This window comes from Schistocerca gregaria, chromosome 2, assembly GCF_023897955.1.
Source record: "Schistocerca gregaria isolate iqSchGreg1 chromosome 2, iqSchGreg1.2, whole genome shotgun sequence".
NCBI lineage: Eukaryota > Metazoa > Arthropoda > Insecta > Orthoptera > Acrididae > Schistocerca > Schistocerca gregaria.
Window position 1 is genome coordinate 770,543,191 of NC_064921.1, and position 16,728 is coordinate 770,559,918.

The 16,728-nt window shown below is 43.6% G+C and overlaps 1 protein-coding gene across 1 annotated transcript in view; it reads left to right on the top strand.

Annotated features, from left to right (window-relative positions):
• The first annotated feature begins 1,140 nt into the window (after window positions 1-1,140).
• The window catches only part of LOC126335966 (galactosylgalactosylxylosylprotein 3-beta-glucuronosyltransferase P-like), a 170,456-nt gene continuing 154,868 nt past the window's right edge, over window positions 1,141-16,728 (top strand). The window contains exons 1-2 of the mRNA XM_049999442.1: window positions 1,141-1,208; window positions 1,348-1,489. Coding sequence (XP_049855399.1) covers window positions 1,141-1,208; window positions 1,348-1,489 — 210 coding nt within the window. The remainder of the gene's footprint in view (window positions 1,209-1,347; window positions 1,490-16,728) is intronic.

The window sequence follows — 16,728 nt, forward strand, 5'->3', positions numbered from 1 at the left end:
TTAAAATTGCTAGACAAAGAAGTAATGCAGATGTTAAACGGGTATTCATTGGACACATATATTATACTAGAACTGGGATGTGATTACATTTTCACGCAATTTGGGTGCATAGATCCTGAGAAATCAGTGCCCAGAACAACCACCTCCAGCCGTAATAACGGCCTTGGTATGCCTGGGCATTAAGTCAAACAGAGATTGGATGGCGTGTACAGGCACAGCTGTCCATGGAGCTTCAACACGATACCACAGTTCATCAAGAGTAGTGACTGGTGTATTATGACGAGTCTCTTGCTCGGCCACCATTGACCAGACGTTTTCAATTGGTGACAGATCTGGAGAATGTGCTGGCCAGGGCAGTAGTGAAACATTTTCTGTATCCAGAAAGACCCGTACAGGACCTGCAACATGCTGTCGTGCATTATCCTGATGAAATGTAGGGTTTCGAAGGGGTCGAATGAAGGGTAGAGCCACGGGCTCGTAACACATCTGAAATGTAACGTCCACTGTTCAAAGTGCCGTCAATACGAACAAGAGGTGACCGAAACGTGTAACCAATGGAACCTCTTACCATCACGCCGGGTGATACTCCAGTATGGCGATGACGAATACACTCTTCCAATGTGCGTTCACCGAGATGTTGCCAAACACGGATGCGACCATCATGATGCTGTAAACACAACCTTGATTCATCCGAAAAATGTGTTTTGCCATTCGTGCACCCAGTTTCGTCGTTGAGTGCACCATCGCAGGAGCTGCTGTCTGTGGTGCAGCGTCAAAGGTAACCGCAGCCATGGTCTCCGAGCTGATAGTCCATGCTGCCGCAAACGTCGTCGAACAACGCCATCTGTTGACTCAGGGATCGAGACGTGGCTGCACGACCTGTTACAGCCATGCGGATAAGATGCCTGTCATCTCGACTGCTAGTGATACGAGGCCGTTGGAATCCATAACGGCGTTCCATATTACCCTCCTGAACCCACCGATTCTATATTGTGCTAACAGTCATTGGATCTCGACTAACGCGAGCAGCAATGTGGCGATACGACAGATGCGGTCGAAAACTCGAGAGGAACGTGAGATATCTCGAGATACAACACGAATCGTGCTCAAGTGCAAGAAAAGTCGCAATTCAATAAATGGATGGCCTACTGGGATATCCAGGTGTATGGTACAGCTGCTGAGTCGTGTGGTGATAATCTGAAGAACTGGTGATAAGGGGGCAGGCGATAACGGTGCGGTGATAGACGGGCAGATGATAAGGGGTCCGGTGACAGGGGAACCGGTGAAGCAGGCAGAGGCCGCCATGGGCGCCGACGGGCCGCTGCGCCGGCTGTGGCTGCGGCTGTGGTCGCTGCCGCTGCGGCTGCAACCGCATGCCCGCCGCCTGCTGACGGCCTGCTGGCTGCTCGCCGCCGTCGCGCTCCTCCTGCTGCTGCTGGGCGTCTTCCGTTCAGACTACGCGTCGCAGAGGCGCGCCGCGGCCCTACAGGTAGGGCGTCATCCTCAGGCTACTGTGCGTGCACCCGCACCCCGTACCCAAACTCCGTACTGAGGTGCCGAAGCAGTGAGATAGCGATGTGCGGGTATATATAGGTCATTGGTGCCCGCAGGGGGGGGGGGGGGGGGGGGGGCAGTGGAGGCAGTTGCCCCTAGTGAGAATTCATTCAATTTACGAATATAAAAAATATCTGTAACTTTAGGGCTCAGTTACGTATGATTTGAACTGGTTCAACTGGCTCTGAGCACTATGGGACTTAACATCTATGGTTATCAGTTCCCGAGAACTTAGAACTACTTAAACCTAACTAACCTAAGGACAGCACACAACACCCAGTCATCAAGAGGCAGAGAAAATCTTTGACACCGCCGGAAATCGAACCCGGGAGCCCGGTCGCGGGAAGGGAGAACGCTACCGCGCGACCACGAGCTGCGGACTATGTATGATTTAAAATACCTTTAAAGTTACCACTAAAATAACCGAAAAATATCGATAAAATAAAAATAATATAAAACATATGTAAACAGAATTACAGGATGAACTAGAGCAATGAAAACTTTAAAGTAGAAACGAACTAAAATTAAAAATAATTATAAATTTAAAAATTGTGTTTTTCTTTAAGAAATCTCGTTCGTTGAAGAGGTGCAAAATTGTTATGTATCCGGGAAGGATGACAAGATATCCTTCAGTTACTTCCGAATGTCGATTTTTGATAGCAGGACAACAAGTAGTTCAGAGAGAAAAAGCTTAGGACACGACGAAACGAAAATAGCGGCAAAATGTACAGTCTGCTAATGTAAAAACAGGTTTTACTATACTTATAATGTTAGTTTTTTATGTTCATAACTCGGGAATGGTACTAAAAGTGCATGACCATTTCTAAATTGCATTTAAGGGGAAAACATCTGGCTTACCATGAAACGACAAATGCTCTTCAGAGAACAATAGTAATTCAGTAAGCATATTACAACGCGTAGGCCAATTCCAAAATAGAGCTGTATCACATGAAAGAATCGTTCTTAGTTAATATACTACGCAGCTGCAGAACACTATTGTTAAGTGAATAAAGAAGCTTTCACAGTAATGTAAGTGAATTTGACCAGGTTTACACAGTTGAGTGTAGTTGCGGCGCGGCACGTTTCTTTTTACCGCCCTGCCAGTGTCAGCAGTGTTCATTTGTCTAGTGAAAAGCTGTAGTAGAATATACTAGACCACTACTGTCTACTGCAGGTCACAAAATACATAGAATTGTCCGGTAAACGGGATGTAGCCAGCTACTGAAATAAAAGTTTTAACTTGGCAATGTAAATTTTCAGGTTATTTTTACGATAAAGATCACAGTTAATACTGCCAAATCCGTACTAAGTGTTTACACAATGTAAAGCACCCACGCACACCACAATCACACACGTACCCAGTTTATGGTATTTACACCCGTTACCGAAGTTAATAGAGTTCACTAGATCGTTTAGTTATGAAAATGCTCGCTCAAATATTGTGCACTCTGCTCTACACATAATACCTGTTCCAGCCTAAGATCGCACAACACGCCACGCGGTTTTAACTAACAGTCAAAAGCAATAATTTTGATATTCCGTCCGAAATTCCACACGACTTCCACTATACCGCTCACTTAAATACACTTTGTACTACTTCGCGAACTCGTAATTAGCAATTTACCGCGATTTTATAGTACTTTCGTCGGAGCTGCTTTCAGTGAAATGTTACTAGTTCTAACCCTTAGTCCCCGGCTGACTTAGATCACACCAAAGGCTTTGTTCCCAGCATAGATTGGTGCGAGCCTGCATTTTTCTGATTCGCTATCACAAACAGGAATTCAGGTTGCAGTATTATCTCGCGCTAACCCGCGCTTTACTTCAATGACCAATCATAGTAAAACATTTGTTTCTATGGCAATTGCTAAATAAATAAATTTAGCAAAGTATCAAATATATAATTACTCTTTCCGAAATTACCGATTAATTTGTGTTCTACTCACGATTTATTAGTACCATAAACTGACTGCACATTTAATTATAGTAAATCTCCTGTATAGTTTAACTGGTACTTCGTGAATAAACAAAACAATTTTCATTTACTTCTGTTCTTCTTCACTCATACAACATTTACACTGCTAATTATTAAACATATTAAACAATTATAATTAGGCAAATACATTAAATATTAATCAAACATAACCTTACAACATTGTTTTGACTACGACTGCTATCACTGTACGTCAAATACTGGCCTCTGCCGCCCACTAGTACAACTACGTGCAGCTCTGTAACTCAGGTCCATGTCAGCTGGTGACATCTGTCGATGACTCATGCCTATAAAGATATCGTCCTAACAAGTGACAGGAGCATTGCGAAAGCGCTACGCCTCATAGTGAACCGTTTTTTTCGGACTGTTAATTTAAATCCAACTGCGTTCACTGCATGAGCAGTGTTTTTAAGCGCTTAAACAATTATTAGTCGTAAGAAAACAATTTATTGGCATAATGCAGTTTAGAAACTGCAAATCTGGGAATATATATATGATGAAAACTTTTTGCCCCTACTGAGGCAAAAACCTGCGGGCGCCCAGATACAGGTGGCGGCAGTATCGCATACGCTAGATAGAAAAGTACAGTGCCCTGGCACATCTGTCAGTTATACCCAAGTGATTTACGTGAAAATGTTTCCGATGTGGTTACGGCCGCATGACGGGAATTAACAGACTTTGAATGTGGAATGGTAGTTGGAGCTATACGCATAGGACATTCCATTTCAGGACATGGTTAGGGAATTCAATATTTCGAGATCCACAGTGTCAAGGGTGTGCCGAGAATACCAAATTTTCAGGCTTTACCTCTCACCACGGGCAACCCAGATGCCGACGGCCGGGAGCGGAGTCGTGTGCGTAGAGTTTTCAGTGCTAATAGACAAGCATAGTGTCAAATAACCTTCCGCAAACAGTAGTATTCAATGAACTGTGGATGAAGTCCGACCAACAGGCATTACATCCATTGACCAAAAATGATAGTGCATTGAGAATGGCTAGTCTCTAGCTGAAATCTAGATCAGCCAATAAAATTTAAAAAGTACGACTGATAGCTAAAATCTATTATTTACAAGTCAATATAACAGTCGCTGAATGCAACAGCATACCCCGCAAGCTATCTGACGGTGTGTGGCGGAGGGTACCCTGTACCTCTATCGGTTCTCCCTTCTATTCCAGTCTCGTATTGACCGTGGAAAGGAAGCCTTCTGAATAGAAGCTAACCTGACGAGAAATCAATGTGCAAACGTACGACGAACGTATCCCTTAGGACGGTGCGAAGAAATGTGGCGTTAATGGACTCTGACACAGACAGCCGACGCGAGTGTCTTTGCTGACAGCACGACATCGTCTGCAGCGCCTCTCCTGGGCTCGTCACCATATCAGTTCTCCATCTACATCCACATTTTATACTCTGCAAGCTACCCAACGGTATGTGGCGGAGAGCACTTTACGTGCCACTGTCATTACCTCCCTTTCCTGTTCCACTCGCGTATGGTTCGCGGGAAGAACGACTGCCGGAAAGCGTCCGTGCGCGCTCGAATCCCTCTAATTTTACATTCGTGATCTCCTCGGGAGGTATAAGTAGGGGGAAGCAATATATTCGATACCTCATCCAGAAACGCACCCTCTCGAAACCTGGACAGCAAGCTACACCGCGATGCAGAGCGCCTCTCTTGCAGAGTCTGCCACTTAAGCTTGCTAAACGTAACGCTATCACGCTTACCGAATAACCCTATGACGAAACGCTCCGCTCTTCTTTGGATCCCACACTGATGAGCAATACTCAAGTATAGGTCGAACGAGTGTTTTGTAAGTCACCTACTTTGTTGATGGACTACATTTTCTAAGGACTCTCCCAATGAATCTCAACTTGGCACCCGCCTTACCAACAATTAATTTTATATGAACATTCCACTTCAAATCGTTCCGTACGCATACTCCCAGATATTTTACAGAAGTAACTGCTACCAGTGTTTGTTCCGCTATCCTTCTTTCAATGTATTTGCAATACATTACATTTGTTTATGTTAAGGGTCAGTTGCCACTCCCTGCACCAAGTGCCTATCCGCTACAGATCTTCCAGCATTTTTCTGCAATTTTCTAATGCTGCAACTTCTCTGTATACTACAGCATCGTCCGTGAAAAGCCGCATGGCACTTCCGACACTATGTACCAGCTCATTTATATATATTGTTGGACGCTAGACGACTGGGAAACCGTACCCTGGCCACATGGGTTCCAATTTCAGTTGGTAAGAGCTGATGGTAGGCGCACACCCCACCTAGCCATGGACCCAAGTTGTGAAGGATGCACTGTGCAAACTGGTGTTGGCCCCTTAATGGTCTGGCGTGTGTTTATCTGCAATAAATTGGATTCTCTGTTCCATCTGAACCGATGATTGACGGAAAATGGCAACCTTCGGCTACTTGAAGACCGTTTGCAGCCATTCAACCATAGAATTTTTATGGGTAAAATTGCGTCATGTCCTGGGCCACAACTGCTCGTGATACACATTGAAATATGTGTTGTAATAGGACAACTACGCAAGGAGTTCCATCAAATAATATTCAAACAGCAGACTCCGTACACAATTTATTAAATTTGCCAATACAAATAAGTTAACTTTGCACTACAATATAAAATGATTTATATAAAAAATCTTTGAGAATGATAAATGCGCTTGGCACCATAAAATGAAAGAAACGCAACACACAACCAATAAATATAATTACAAAACAATAATTTGATACAACCAAAGGGCGAGGGCAACTCCCAACGCAATCACAGACGAGCGAGCTGTCAACACTTCAGAGTCTTCCCACTAGAAACGGTACCCGAAATAAACCGCTGAGACCTCCCCGACATGCCTCCCACAACTGCCCATCACTTACGCACCTTGGTTATGTTCTGTAACACACGACACATAATATCAACACAAGATAAAATTCAAAAATACAATATAACATTCCGACAGCACATCATAACCACGGCGCCGTTAACTCGGATGCTCTTAATAAGTTCCGGAAGCTAACACACACAAATCTCAATAAACAATTCTCGCTCCTTAAAACGAAACAAAAAAAGCAAAGCGCACATGAATACTCAAACCACAGTCTTAGAAGTGCCTTAACGACAACAAACCCGACTATTCCACCAAGTTAATAATAACACAGTGAGAACAATACAAAACATACCACTAAATGCTGTTACACAACCAAATTGACGAGATCGTGTTGTTCAGGTCCCACAAGACCACATATATCAAGCAGCAGTAATTCACTATGTATATACTGTACAAAACCGTCCATTTTAGGCATACTTTACCTAACACATCGAATGCCAAATATACCATACATGAACGCTTCTCCGGGAAGGCCTCCAGTTGAGCAAATAAATTAGTACCAACAAATATCGTAACGAGCCACACACACACAGCAGAGAGTTGCAACAACGCCGTCCCACATCAGAATGAAGTTCATAAACCGCTGCAGGAGCTTCCAGGTGAAAATCTGTCGAGCCAACTGAGGCCACACACTAACCTGGCAGACGACTCCAAAATTCAGCAACTAGTTGTCTCCGAGCCAGAGTATCACAGGACCCCACCGGACCTCCACATCAGACAGGCAGGGAGAACAAGTAAGCCGATTCCAATTAATCAACACCGCATGGCCAGCACAGCGGCGAGTCGCCTCCGCCCCAGACCACTCTGCTGATATTGCGAGGCACAAAAACCTTAGCGCTAGTCGCTAGCAGGTCAGGCAGAGCGAACTTCACGTTCCGTGAAATCCCGGGAAACAAACTACCCTCTCGCTTTCCGCCAGCCACCACAAACACACGCTAGCGACGTCATAGCAAATCGCCACCGGAGCGCCACCCGTACCAGGACAGCGAACTATAATCGACTACATTGCGAGCTCTGAACAAGATCACAGGATAGCGTCGCGCGCCATTTACGTTCTGGATAATTGGAGCGACACTAAGCCCACCAAATATTTATGGGACGTAATTAGAAGGTCACTTTATCCACAAAATCCTGCACCGGCAAATATGGACTTCTATAGAGGCAGCATGAATCAATATTTCTTCAGGGGACTTCCAAAGACTTGACTACACGTTACGTCGAGTTGCTGCACTACACCAAGCAAAAGTAAATCGCGAGTCTGGACTGTTATTAAAATAATAAATGAAAATAATAAAATAATAATAATAATAATTCAGCATTCCAATATCTGATTTAAACTGCAGTCGACAAAACTGTTAAACAGCCACTTTTTCGAAATCCCATAGTTGTCTCCCATTAGGACGTAGAAGTTTGAAATTTGACGCAAAGGCTACTACAACGTTCCTCCGTAAAGGTGCAAAATCATCACTTTCGGACTTGTATCTTGTATAAGTTTCAAGCAACCGAGTGTAAACACATCAGGGAAAGAGAAAGCCAGAGCTCTGAAGTTCACGTGAGAGATAAAGTGAGGTAATAATGTCATACAGGCACAAAATTCACCACAGTTCTTTCCAACGCCACTGCGGGCGTGTCACACGATAGAAAGCTCGTCACGACCCGTTTCACCCATATTTCACCCTTTCTCTGAACACCTATGAGCTGAAGGTCATAACCGCAATGCCCAGCACTGCAGTCACGCCGTTTTCCCGTGTGTGACCGTGGATAACATTCCAGACCCACCGCCGCTCAACATCGACTCAACGGTGGCATAAAGGGAGACATAAATGGACCCTTTTACTTGGGGCATTGATTCCCACACATATCTCCGTCGGAAACGAAAGTACGCTTTGCGATGAGCAGCGGGAAGACGTTCTTGACAATTTATCACGCTGATGATACCCTCCCGGACGACTGAGTCCTACTGTAAGGACATTGTGGGCATGCATTCACTTTGAACTTAATCGCACGTCTATGAAATGTCTACATCTTTGTCTACATCTACATCATTACTCTGCAATTCACATTTAAGTGCTTGGCAGAGGGTTCATCGAACCAAAATCATACCATCTCTCTACCATTCCACTCCCGAAGTGCGCTCGGGAAATACGAACACCTAAACCTTTCTGTCCGAGCTCTTATTTCTCTTATTTTATTTTGATGATAATTCCTACCTATGTAGGGTGGCCTCAACAAAATATTTTCGCATTCGGAAGAGAAAGTTGGTGACTGAAATTTCGTAAATAGATCTCGCCGCGACGAAAAACGTCTTTGCTTTAATGACTTCCATCCCAACTCGCGTATCATATCTGCCACACTCTCTCCCCTATTACGTGATAATACAAAACGAGCTGCCCTTTTTTGCACCCTTTCGATGTCCTCCGTCAATCCCACCTGGTAAGGATCCCACACCGCGCAGCAATATTCTAACAGAGGACGAACGAGTGTAGTGTAAGCTGTCTCTTTAGTGCACTTGTTGCATCTTCTAAGTGTCCTGCCAATGAAACGCCACCTACGGCTCTCCTTCCCCACAATATTATCTATGTGGTCTTTCCAACTGAAGTTGTTCGTAATTTTAACACCCAGGTACTTAGTTGAATTGAAATCCTTGAGAATTGTACTATTTACCGAATAATCGAATTCCAACAGATTTCTTTTGGAACTCATGTGGAACACCTCACACTTTTCGTTATTTAGCGTCAACTGCCACCTGCCACACCTTACAGCAATCTTTTCTAAATCGCTTTGCAACTGATACTGGTCTTCGGATATCCTTACTAGACGGTAAATTACAGCATCATCTGCGAACAACCTAAGAGAACTGCTCAGATTATCACCCAGGTCATTTATATAGGTCAGGAACAGCAGAGGTCCCAGGACGCTTCCCTGGGGAACACCTGATATCACTTCAGTTTTACTCGATGATTTGCCGTCTATTACTATGAACTGCGACCTTCCTGACAGTAAATCACGAATCCAGTTGCGCAACTGAGACGATACCCCATAGGCCCACAGCTTGATTAGAAGTCGCTTGTGAGGAACGGTGTCAAAAGCTTTCCGGAAATCTAGAAATACGGAATCAACTTGAGTTCCCCTATCGATAGTGGCCATTACTTCGTGCGAATAAAGAGCTAGCTAGGGGGGGGGGGGGGGAAGGGGGCAGTGGGGGCTGTTGCCCCTAGTGAGAATTCATTCAATTTACGAAAATAAAAAATATCTGTAACTTTAGGGCTCAGTTATGTATGATTTGAACTGGTTCAACTGGCTCTGAGCACTATGGGACTTAACATCTATGGTTATCAGTTCCCGAGAACTTAGAACTACTTAAACCTAACTAACCTAAGGACATCACACAACACCCAGTCATCAAGAGGCAGAGAATATCCTTGACACCGCCGGAAATCGAACCCGGGAGCCCGGTCGCGGAAAGCGAGAGGGTAGTTTGTTTCCCGGGATTTCACGGAACGTGAAGTTCGCTCTGCCTGACCTGCTAGCGACTAGCGCTAAGGTTTTTGTGCCTCGCAATATCAGCAGAGGGGTCTGGGGCGGAGGCGACTCGCCGCTGTGCTGGCCATGCGGTGTTGATTAATTGGAATCGGCTTACTTGTTCTCCCTGCCTGTCTGATGTAGAGGTCCGGTGGGGTCCTGTGATACTCTGGCTCGGAGACAACTAGTTGCTGAATTTTGGAGTCGTCTGCCAGGTTAGTGTGTGGCCTCAGTTGGCTCGACGGATTTTCACCTGGAAGCTCCTGCAGCGGTTTATGAACTTCATTCTGATGTGGGACGGCGTTGTTGCAACTCTCTGCTGTGTGTGTGTGTGTGTGGCTCGTTACGATATTTGTTGGTACTAATTTATTTGCTCAACTGGAGGCCTTCCCGGAGAAGCGTTCATGTATGGTATATTTGGCATTCGATGTGTTAGGTAAAGTATGCCTAAAATGGACGGTTTTGTACAGTATATACATAGTGAATTACTGCTGCTTGATATATGTGGTCTTGTGGGACCTGAACAACACGATCTCGTCAATTTGGTTGTGTAACAGCATTTAGTGGTATGTTTTGTATTGTTCTCACTGTGTTATTATTAACTTGGTGGAATAGTCGGGTTTGTTGTCGTTAAGGCACTTCTAAGACTGTGGTTTGAGTATTCATGTGCGCTTTGCTTTTTTTGTTTCGTTTTAAGGAGCGAGAATTGTTTATTGAGATTTGTGTTTGTTAGCTTCCGGAACTTATTAAGAGCGTCCGAGTTAACGGCGCCGTGGTTATGATGTGCTGTCGGAATGTTATATTGTATTTTTGAATTTTATCTTGTGTTGATATTATGTGTCGTGTGTTACAGAACATAACCAAGGTGCGTAAGTGATGGGCAGTTGTGGGAGGCATGTCGGGGAGGTCTCAGCGGTTTATTTCGGGTACCGTTTCTAGTGGGAAGACTCTGAAGTGTTGACAGCTCGCTCGTCTGTGATTGCGTTGGGAGTTGCCCTCGCCCTTTGGTTGTATCAAATTATTGTTTTGTAATTATATTTATTGGTTGTGTGTTGCGTTTCTTTCATTTTATGGTGCCAAGCGCATTTATCATTCTCAAAGTTTTTTTATATAAATCATTTTAAATTGTAATGCAAAGTTAACTTATTAGTATTGGCAAATTTAATAAATTGCGTACGGAGTCTGCTGTTTGAATATTATTTGATGGAACTCCTTGCATAGTTGTCCTATTAGAACACACATTTCAATGTGTATCACGAGCAGTTGTGGCCCAGGACATGACGCAATTTTAGCCATAAAAATTCTATGGTTGAATGGCTGCAAACGGTCTTCAAGTAGCCGAAGGTTGCCATTTTCCGTCAATCATCGGTTCAGATGGAACAGAGAATCGAATTTATTCCAGATAAACACACGCCAGACCATTAAGGGCCCAACACCAGTTTGTACAGTGCATCCTTCACAACTTGGGTCCATGGCTTCGTGGGATGTGCGCCTACCATCAGCTCTTACCAACTGAAATTGGAACCCATGTGGCCAGGGTACGGTTTCCCAGTCGTATAGCGTCCAACAATATATATAAATGAGCTGGTACATAGTGTCGGAAGTGCCATGCGGCTTTTCACGGACGATGCTGTAGTATACGGAGAATTAGCAGCATTAGAAAATTGCAGAAAAATGCTGGAAGATCTGCAGCGGATAGGCACTTGGTGCAGGGAGTGGCAACTGACCCTTAACATAAACAAATGTAATTTATTGCAAATACATTGAAAGAAGGATAGCGGAACAAACACTGGTAGCAGTTACTTCTGTAAAATATCTGGGAGTCTGCGTACGGAACGATTTGAAGTGGAATGTTCACATAAAATTAATTGTTGGTAAGGCGGGTGCCAAGTTGAGATTCATTGGGAGAGTCCTTAGAAAATGTAGTCCATCAACAAAGTAGGTGACTTACAAAACACTCGTTCGACCTATACTTCGCATTCGGAAGAGAAAGTTGGTGACTGAAATTTCGTAAATAGATCTCGTCGCGACGAAAAACGTCTTTGCTTTAATGACTTCCATCCCAACTCGCGTATCATATCTGCCACACTCTCTCCCCTATTACGTGATAATACAAAACGAGCTGCCCTTTTTTGCACCCTTTCGATGTCCTCCGTCAATCCCACCTGGTAAGGATCCCACACCGCGCAGCAATATTCTAACAGAGGACGAACGAGTGTAGTGTAAGCTGTCTCTTTAGTGCACTTGTTGCATCTTCTAAGTGTCCTGCCAATGAAACGCAACCTACGGCTCTCCTTCCCCACAATATTATCTATGTGGTCTTTCCAACTGAAGTTGTTCGTAATTTTAACACCCAGGTACTTAGTTGAATTGAAATCCTTAAGAATTGTACTATTTACCGAATAATCGAATTCCAACGGATTTCTTTTGGAACTCATGTGGAACACCTCACACTTTTCGTTATTTAGCGTCAACTGCCACCTGCCACACCTTACAGCAATCTTTTCTAAATCGCTTTGCAACTGATACTGGTCTTCGGATGTCCTTACTAGACGGTAAATTACAGCATCATCTGCGAACAACCTAAGAGAACTGCTCAGATTATCACCCAGGTCATTTATATAGGTCAGGAACAGCAGAGGTCCCAGGACGCTTCCCTGGGGAACACCTGATATCACTTCAGTTTTACTCGATGATTTGCCGTCTATTACTATGAACTGCGACCTTCCTGACAGTAAATCACGAATCCAGTTGCGCAACTGAGACGATACCCCATAGGCCCACAGCTTGATTAGAAGTCGCTTGTGAGGAACGGTGTCAAAAGCTTTCCGGAAATCTAGAAATACGGAATCAACTTGAGTTCCCCTATCGATAGTGGCCATTACTTCGTGCGAATAAAGAGCTAGCTGCGTTGCACAAGAACGATGTTTTCTGAAACCATGCTGATTACGTATCAATAGATCGTAACCTTCGAGGTGATTCATAATGTTTGAGTGCAGTATATGCTCCAAAACCCTACTGCAAACCGACGTCAATGATATAGGTGTGTAGTTCGATGGATTACTCCTACTACCCTTCTTAAACACTGGTGCGACCTGCGCAATTTTCCAATCTGTAGGTAGAGATCTATCGGTGAGCGAGCGGTTGTATGTGATTGCTAAGTAGGGAGCTATTGTATCAGCGTAATCTGAAAGGAACCTAATCGGTATACAATCTGGACCTGAAGACTTGCCCGTATCAAGCGATCTGAGTTGCTTCGCAACCCCTAAGGTATCTACTTCTAAGAAACTCATCGTAGCAGCTGTTCATGTTTCAAATTCTGGAATATTCCATTCGTCTTCCCTGGTGAAGGAATTTATGCGACCGCAGTTTTTACTCTGGTGTACAGGGTGGTAATCAGTAGGAACCGTTCAAAACCAGATGACGAAGCAGAGAAGGTCGTTTTTGCTTTTTCAGTCCAACTGTTTTGCGTCCTCCTTTTGGGCGTTTGTGAGTTTGGGGCTGATGGGGGCGAGGGGGTGCGACATTGAAATACGCTTTAATAAAAATGCTATGGGTCCCTCTAAATCCCCAATTTTTCCAACACCGTCCTCAGTGCCATCTGCGCACCTTTGTTGACCACATCAAATATGAGGGTGTACAGAGACAACCAGTCGCTGCTCACCAGGGGCCAGTGTTGGGCAACCATTCTGAGAGAGCGCCTACCCGAGTCCAGGAAAGGAGCGCATTATCGCTTTCCACTGACCGGGCGGATCAGACTTCCACGAAGATATGAACCAAAATGCTTTTGCGAAATCGTTTGAAGACTTTCCGCTTCGAAACATAACGAAAAACTCTGTACTTGTTATGAATAACGCTCGCAATCATTTCGTTGTGCAAGATAAGGTTAATTGGATAGATCAATCTAAGACACGGTTTTACGGTAACTTAAAAAGGGTATGATTGTTAGACATCCAGTCGCAACACAAGCCACTCAGCTGGGCTCGGGTCGAACGATGCATTTTTACAGACAGTAGCAAAGAATAGAGTTGCCCGCAGTGGAACGCCTTTAGAATTTAGCAACTGAAACAGTGACAGAGGAGGTGTGCAGAAAACTGCCAGTGGCCGTTGCTTCCGCGTGCGGTCGGCGACAGCGCCCCTGCTTTGGACCTTAAGAGTCACGTGGCGGCTGGTCTAAACCAGACTACAGCGAACTGTTACTCAATGAAAGAAATGTTGGCGTCGCACTTTTGTAATACGCAATATTCGAATGCTACCACTCGAGTTTCAGGTAACTAGTCGTGCTCTTATTACGCAATAGTACTCCTCAATAAAATTGCATACAATGTCGACAAGCTGATAATTACTGCGACAAATCAGCCACCACAAAAAGGGTGATTTGATTTTAATCACTGGGAGAATAGTACGAAACGTCATAAATGAATAAAACCATCACTCCAGAGCGTATTTGCCTGTGAGAAGACGCTAAATGTTATCGTGGTACCACATTAGCTCACGTCGTATAGAATCTTACACAAAATGTAATATCCAGTAAACGTAGTGATTCACATAGCTCTGACACTATATTGAAACAATAGCTGTGATTGATGTTATTTATCAACTGACAGTTACTTCGTTTAGAAAACGTCAAACCAAAAGCGAAGCACCAACCAGCACTAAGCATATGACACAAAGGGTACTAATACATGCTGTGCAAAGTGAATTTCGCTAAATGGCTCTAAGCACTATGGGACTTAACATCTGAGGTCATCCGTCCCCTAGACTTCGAACTACTTAAACCTAACTGACATAAGGACGTTACATACATCCATGGCCGAAGCAGGATTGGAACCTGCGACCGTAGCAGCCACGTGGTTCCGGACTGAAGCGCCTAGAACCGCTCGACCACCGCGGCTGGCGAGGGTGCAGTTACGATGAACTTCTTACCGAGGCAATTTCACACAAACTCTTGAGCATCTCGTAATTCCATTTCATATTCCGTCGTCCCCTCCTACTCCCTCACTTCTGATTTCAGATTTTATATTGGCTCCAGAAAGAACTGTCCAGTTAATGTGCAGTCATCGCCAATAACTCTGTAATTTGGACTGAGCTTTTTGTGCAATCGGCGCACATTGCCTTCTTAAGTGAGACCAAGATCGCAGCCTGTTCTCGCCTACCGCCCTCCAAAGAGTTTCCCTCGTTTCTCTGCTAGTATGATTTTGGGCCTGTGAAGGTATTTAGGCTATTGTACATTCTTCATGTATAGCTCTCGTTAGCTATAGAATTTCATACAGGACTTTTTTTTTACAATACGAAAGGAAGGCATTCTTTCCTCGGAAAGTAGATATGTTTAAACGGTAAGCAGTGTAGCTTCATACTGAAGTTTCAGCGCACTACTGTGAACCTCGAAATCTATGTTCTTGCACCGTATTGGTCTGTAAATTACTCAGAGGTTCAGGTTTGCTCCATGTCTAAAGCACGTTTCGTCACATATAGCGTAAACTAAATTTATTAATTTCTGGAACACTTGTTACTCGGTACGGCACCAATGTTTATTAACAAGAGTACCGTTATGTGCGGTAGCAACTTAAATTGATGACTACGTTCAGTGTATCTTGGTGGGCGAATGCCAACATCTTATTTCAGATGGAGAGTTATCGACTGAAATGAAAGATACTTTAGGTGTGGCCCAGCAAATGTGGTGGGACACGCGCTGTTCGTGTGGTACATTAAATTGTTTATTTATTGCTACTTTATTCTAATTACATTATGGCTTCAAGGACCTCTCCTACAACTGGCCAGGAACAATGAATAGGAAAATCATTACATAACACTCAACAAAACAATAATTTCCATTATTAATAAAATAATGGGCAATAATAATGATAATAATAATAATAATAATAATAATAAAAATAATAATGAAGGAATGTAATATAATGAAGGAATTAGGATGATATGGAATAGGCATTACATAAAAGACTCAATAATAATAGCTTGCTTTATTAATTAATTATTTGGCAATAATAGCAATAATAATGTTAATGATAACATAATGAAGAATGATATTGCTTAGGTATTACATAAAAACTCATTAATAGTAATTTGCAGTATTAATAAATAGTAATAATAATAATAATAAAATTATTGAGGTATTAAGTAAGATATTTCTTAGTTTAGCTCTTGAAACTTTGGTTCATATTAGGAGAAGTGAAGGGCAAATGAAAGTGGAGAAAATTTAAACAAAAGTGACAGTGGCCGCTAGGGAAAAAGAGAGTTTCAGAAGACAATTCTGTAGACAATGGGCAGGAGAAGTAGCGAGTGAGGGAGGGTTGACAAGAGTGAGAGGTAGCTAGTGTGATAGAAGCTGGGCCATTAGCTGCCTTACGAAGTTTAAAATGATTTTAATTTTGAGGAATTCTGTTCAAAAGTCAGCTTCCTAATACAGAAAATGATGTAGAGAACATGGCAGGGTTGTGTAGTGGTACAGAGAGGACTGAGAATGTGTATTTCTGTTGTATTTTTTCTGATAGTAATGTAAGAATTGAAGATAAATAGGACGGAGTGCAATGACTGAGAAAACGATATAGAAGTGTATAATCATCTCCACGCTTAGTGGCACACGGTCATAGAATTGGGTCAAATGGTTCTGAGCACTACTTAAACCTAACTAACCTAAGGAGATCCATGCCCGAGGCAGGATTCGAACCTGCGACCGTAGCGGTCGCGTGGTTCCAGACTGTAGCGCCTAGAACCGCTTGGCCACTCCGGCCGGCCATAA